Genomic DNA, 2,780 nt, shown 5'->3' on the forward strand with positions numbered 1-2,780 from the left:
GGAAAATAAAAACCACCTCTACCCAAGGAAAATGTTTTCCTTAAAAACAAGGAAAATTAGGCATATTTTCAAAAGTTGAAAAACGTTTTCCATGGAAAAAAATAGCAATCAAACACTCCAAGTAAGAATTTGGGTAGAAAATATCAATTTTCCATGGAAAATATAAATGTAATCAAACACACCCTTAATGATCCGTGGGATCAAGAGGATAACACAATCATTGGACTTATGATTAGTAGCACTGAGCCTCATATCGAGTCTTATGCCCTCGTATGTCTACAACTATGGAAATTTGGGAACATCTTAAACATATCAATTTTGGAACTTCCGGCTGAACACCACAAGACAACATGTTCGATATATGTAAAGCGGCCAAAAAAATGATTGAAGTGGAAGAAGCTGTAGAAATACCAAACCCTCATAACAATGCTCTGATACCATGTTAAGAAATAGGTTTCATATAAAATTGGGGAGAAGGTAATTATCTTTTCCTCCTCAGTTTCATTATATAGAAACGTTAAAAGTCTGGAAAGTTTGTAAACAAATAGAGAAACATAATAAACCATAATTATTCTCTAGCCTAATATATGGGATTCCTAACGTATTTCATTCCTTAACAAGAAAGAACAATGGTGTCATCCAATAATTGGATCTAACAACAATGAAAAATATAAATTAACAAAAGAAATACCTGTAGTCAACTGTAGGCAGAGTTTTGGTATTTGAAAATCCCAAGCGCTCTTTCAACAGAGAAATAACCTGAGAAGTTATATAAAAAAGTATCTGGATTATTAGTCAAATGAAGAGAAGCTGGCATTTAACTGAAAAATTTCAGCTTCCTACCTCACCCCGAAGAGAGAAAAAAGGACTTCTAGTTGTCAGTGTGTTAATACCAATTATGGCAAACATAAAAGAAGTTATAAACAAGCCAATCAAACGCTATACAGTTTAGGCCAGATTTTATAGAAAGGAGTATTGTATTTGTTGCTAAAAGTGTAAGGGTTAATGAAGTTTCCAAGAGACTAGGCACAATATTGATCTTTCTCACATACGCTAACATAGAAAATGAATTGCTATAACCAGAATATCCAGAACATGGCATTTTTAAAGAAGCAAAGTTTTCTAAATGCACTAACACTTGCAACGTAACATTTTTTACATCTTCAATCAACTAAATGGTGTAATGCATATATCTGTCAAAAGTTATAACATAGCAATGTGCATATCTCTTCAGGAAAATGCAGGATTCTTTAGATGCATCGTAATGGATTCATTTGACATGACACTGCCGATTTTTTCTGACCTATTTAAGGGCTTAGTCTCTTTCCTACTGGATTCTCTTCACTAACTAACTGAGTCCTCTTCTCCGTATAGTTTTTATTCCCAGTTGAAAGTAAAGTAAGGTAAAATATATACTCACCAAAATAAATTTTGGAATATTAATTGTGCAACAACAATTCGTTGAGCTTCAGTAAATTGTGCTCTCAAAATTCTTTTCAAAAGTCGCAGATTAGAGGAAAAAAATCAAAGTGCATACATTTGTTTAAAATAAATCAAGAATATCAAAATTATTGGCTAATAGGATTTGTCCAGGCCATACAGCCTGGTTTGGCTTCGGATTCTCATAGATAAACTGGATAAGGAAATATGCGCAAGTCAAAGCGCTGCTTGAAGAAGCACTTATTTGAATAAAATGTCGGCATATTAGGAAATTGAGCAAACCAAGAGGTTAGAAACATTGCAAATTTCCAAGGACCATAATTCTCAGAAGAAGCACTTAAATAGTTTACCTCATCATCATATTTTATATCCGTTATCCAGCAACCTTCTTTCAGTCTCTCAACTTCATAAACTCCTTCATTGACAAAGTTTTCAATATCTTCCTTCTTCTTTCCTACACAAGAATAAAAAGATACCAGATAAAAAAGTCTGTTACTTGACAGTCAAACCCAACTATGAAGCGCGAAAGTACCTTTTGCAAGTGAAACTTTGTCAAGCCAATTTCCATAAATGTTATCGAGCAACGCAGTCAGTGTCTCACGGTTTTCGTCAGATATATCTGTTCGCGCAAGTCGGTCCCCTGCACTCTTGTATTTACCAATCCGTTGAATTTGTGGCTCAATCCCAACTTTGTCAAGGACACCTACAAAACCATAAATGAAGCCACATCACTTCAATTGAAAGGCTTAATAATTGACGTCATCAATTTTGATTGACCCATTTAAGAAAATGGTGAGATGCTTCAGGTAGTGCTAATATCTGTAGTTTCATTTTATAGGTATTGAAATAGGCCGACAATTTACTTGCCTTCAGCATTGATTCAACCAGATAATTTAAAGACTGAAGTTTGAGACATGAGAACTCCAAATTTATGTACATTTTAGACAAAAACATAATTTTCAGTTACAAGAGTCTCATTAGAAGTCCTCATATTTGTTCTGAAGACAATAATATTTTGGAAACTGAAATCATCAATTTCAGGTATTCTTAAGGAAAATTTTGGCCTTCAGCTACATCTTCAGACTCTACTCCAATTGACCGATTCTCTATCATATGGCAAAATACCATGTGATATAGGTTGCTCTGACGCATAACTAGTAAGCATGTCTCTATCCTGACTAATTCGATTGAAACCTATAATTCTTTGTCATGTCAATTCATGACACTAAGTTTAAGAAGATTCACCACAGGAAAAAATTCTTGAAGGGTATCTAGAATGGAAATTAATCCGTGTAATGCTTATGGTCCGACCTCCTGTTTCCCCACGTACTTCAGTCCCC

The 2,780-nt window shown here is 34.3% G+C and overlaps 1 protein-coding gene across 1 annotated transcript in view; it reads right to left on the reverse strand.

Moving 5' to 3' along the window:
- The window catches only part of LOC111391244 (serine protease SPPA, chloroplastic-like), a 51,269-nt gene extending 48,890 nt beyond the window's left edge, over positions 1-2,379 (reverse strand). Inside the window, exons 1-4 of the mRNA XM_023016412.1 lie at positions 2,304-2,379; positions 1,973-2,158; positions 1,791-1,894; positions 692-759 (exon numbers count right to left, since the gene is read on the reverse strand). Coding sequence (XP_022872180.1) covers positions 692-759; positions 1,791-1,894; positions 1,973-2,158; positions 2,304-2,379 — 434 coding nt within the window. The remainder of the gene's footprint in view (positions 1-691; positions 760-1,790; positions 1,895-1,972; positions 2,159-2,303) is intronic.
- Positions 2,380-2,780: the final 401 nt, after the last annotated feature.

Source organism: Olea europaea, unplaced genomic scaffold, assembly GCF_002742605.1.
Source record: "Olea europaea var. sylvestris unplaced genomic scaffold, O_europaea_v1 scaffold769, whole genome shotgun sequence".
NCBI classification, from domain to species: domain Eukaryota; kingdom Viridiplantae; phylum Streptophyta; class Magnoliopsida; order Lamiales; family Oleaceae; genus Olea; species Olea europaea.